The 2,525-nt window shown below is 51.0% G+C and overlaps 1 protein-coding gene across 1 annotated transcript; it reads right to left on the reverse strand.

The window, feature by feature from the left end:
- Positions 1–339: 339 nt before the first annotated feature.
- Positions 340–2,262, reverse strand: LOC105569200. Its single transcript, XM_012025430.1, has one exon. It carries the CDS (start codon positions 2,260–2,262, stop codon positions 340–342), a length of 1,923 nt encoding a protein of 640 aa, XP_011880820.1.
- Positions 2,263–2,525: the final 263 nt, after the last annotated feature.

Raw genomic sequence — 2,525 nt, forward strand, 5'->3', positions numbered from 1 at the left:
GACGCTACGGACGCCTGCTTCCCACAGTCCTCCAAAATGAGGCGCGGAAGGAAGAAGGAAGTGCCAGGCAATATTGTCGGAGGCGGTAGCGTTACGGAAATTTGAAACTTGCATCGCCGCACGATAGACTCGTTGCAGTTCCTTGTCTGCGCCGACGAACGTCGTTCCATTGTCTGAATACATATCCCGCGGAAGTCCTCGACGAGCGCAGAAACGCGAGAACGCGTCCAAAAATGCGGACGTCGTGTAATCGCCGACCAGTTCTAAATGAATTGCTTTGCTGGCGAGGCATATGAATAAGGCAATGTATGCCTTACGCGATTTGATACCGCGACCGCTTTAAATGCGAATCTGGACTGGTCCGGCGTAATCGAGGCCGCAATGTAGAAAGCTCCGAGATGACGGGGTAACTCGCGGAGACGGAAGGTCCCCCATAAGTTGCAACGGCGAGGCGGCCTTTTCGCGAGTGCAAGTAACACACTGATATATGACCGACTTGACCAACGTGCGCGCGCGCAGTATCCAAAACTCCTGTCGAAGCTTGGCTAACGTCAACTGTAAACCCGCATGGAGCGATCGAATATGCGTGGTCCTGACAAGACGAGTCACCAGCGGATGAGAAGCGAGAAGAATCGGATATTTTCGTTTGAATGGAAGTGGAGCGTTTTTCAAGCGCCCTCCGACTCTCAGAAGACCCTCTTTGTCAAGAAAGGGATGGAGTGCTGCAATTGAACTTTTTGGTGATAACTGAGATTGATTTCTCAGGGCTGTAAGTTCTTTGAGAAACACATCGGTTTGAATGTGGCGAAACCAAAACACTCTGGCCGCTTGACACTCATCGGCGTGGAGCGCGATACCGGTGGTTTGGCGGGGAGTGAAAGGATCGGTTTTCCGGCGGCAAAGAGTGACGAATCGCATGACATAGGCAGTCACGCGAATCAAGGTATGCCATGAAGAGAACTTAGCTTGAAGATCCCAATCGAATTTTGGATGAGCAGAGTGACTTGTGACTTTTTGCTCCACCTCTGAGTCAGACTGAGTAGCACATGTGGGCGGAGGCCAGTGGTCACAAGAAAGTTTTAACCATGGTGGGCCGTTCCACCATAAGGCGTGCGTTAAGTCGTCCCCGAGCACGCCGCGAGAAGCGCAATCGGCTGGGTTATCGAGCGTAGGCACGTGACGCCACATGGCGGTCGGGAGATTTGACTGAATCTCGTGGACCCGGTTGGCAACACATGTTTTCCATCTTGACGGGTGCTGTTGGAGCCAAGCGAGAACAACGGTGGAATCAGTCCAACAATAAGAATTGATCGTACTGATCTGAAGGGCCTTTTGAACATATTGGATTAACTTGGACAGTAAGACCGCGACAGCTAACTCGAGCCTAGGAATGCTCATCGGTTTAATAGGAGCGACTTTGGATTTCCCCATAACCAGCGAAATCATGGTCTGATCCGAATCCGATATTGTCTTCAGATAAACGACCGCGGCGTAAGCGGCGGATGAGGCATCTAAAAATCCGTGAATCTCATACTGGCTCGCGTGCGCGTCGGTTCCCATCCATCGCGGCAGATCGAGCTTGTTGAGCGCGGTTAACTGGGAATAGATCGCGGTCCACTTTGGAACGTGTTCGGTCGGAAGTTCGTCGTCCCAATTTAACTTTAGTCGCCACAGATATTGCAGGAAAATTTTTGCTTTTATGGTCACTGGAGTCACCCAACCCAGCGGATCAAATAGTTTAGCGATCGTCGAAAGAATTAGGCGTTTGGATCGCGGTACCACGGGAGGGAGAGAGACTGTATAACGAAATACATCAGACGCCGAGCTCCACCCTATCCCCAGCACCTTTAAATTTTTGTCCGGTTGCAACGTTTTCTGACAGGCGAGGCCGTGATTGTCCGGGCTGATATCCGATAATAGCGACGGAGTATTACTCGCCCATTTGCGCAATTCGAACCCGCCGCATTGAAGCAGCTCCCGGAGCTGGTCGCGAATGAGGCGTAGACGATGAGGGTCGCTATCGCCGAACAGCACATCATCCACGTATATTTGGTCGTGTAACACATTAACCGCTAAAGGAAAGTCACGACCTTCGTCGTCGACCAACTGTTTTAAAACGCGAAGCGCTAAAAACGGGGCGCATGCCGTTCCGTACGTGATCGTTAGAAGGCGAAATTCACTCGGTTGGTCGGATTCGCTCGTTGTCCAGAGGATCCTTTGGTAATCTACGTCGCGGGTATCGACTCGAATTTGGTGATACATTTTAGTAATGTCCGCGGTATACAGGGTGTTAATTAAATAGCGCCCACTAATAGTATAGCGTTATTCCTGACTAAAAATTGAGTCGAAAAGTCCTGAACCATTTTTTTCTACAATGCTCAACGAAGCAGTACATATCGAGTAAAGCTAATCCAATCGGCGTTGTCCTTTAGCCGGAAGCACGTCAGTGAGCCGCGCGCCTGGTAGTGTGCGTGAGCGCTCCGCCGCATCGCGCCGCTGCATTGCTATATTCGCACTGCGCTAGT

This window comes from Vollenhovia emeryi, unplaced genomic scaffold (assembly GCF_000949405.1).
Source record: "Vollenhovia emeryi isolate VEMERY1.0 unplaced genomic scaffold, V.emery_V1.0 DF942342.1, whole genome shotgun sequence".
Classification (NCBI taxonomy): domain Eukaryota; kingdom Metazoa; phylum Arthropoda; class Insecta; order Hymenoptera; family Formicidae; genus Vollenhovia; species Vollenhovia emeryi.

Coding starts and splice junctions, on each gene's coding strand:
- LOC105569200 (XM_012025430.1), bottom strand. CDS start 2,262: ATGTATCACCAAATTCGAGTCGATACCCGCGACGTAGATTACCAAAGG.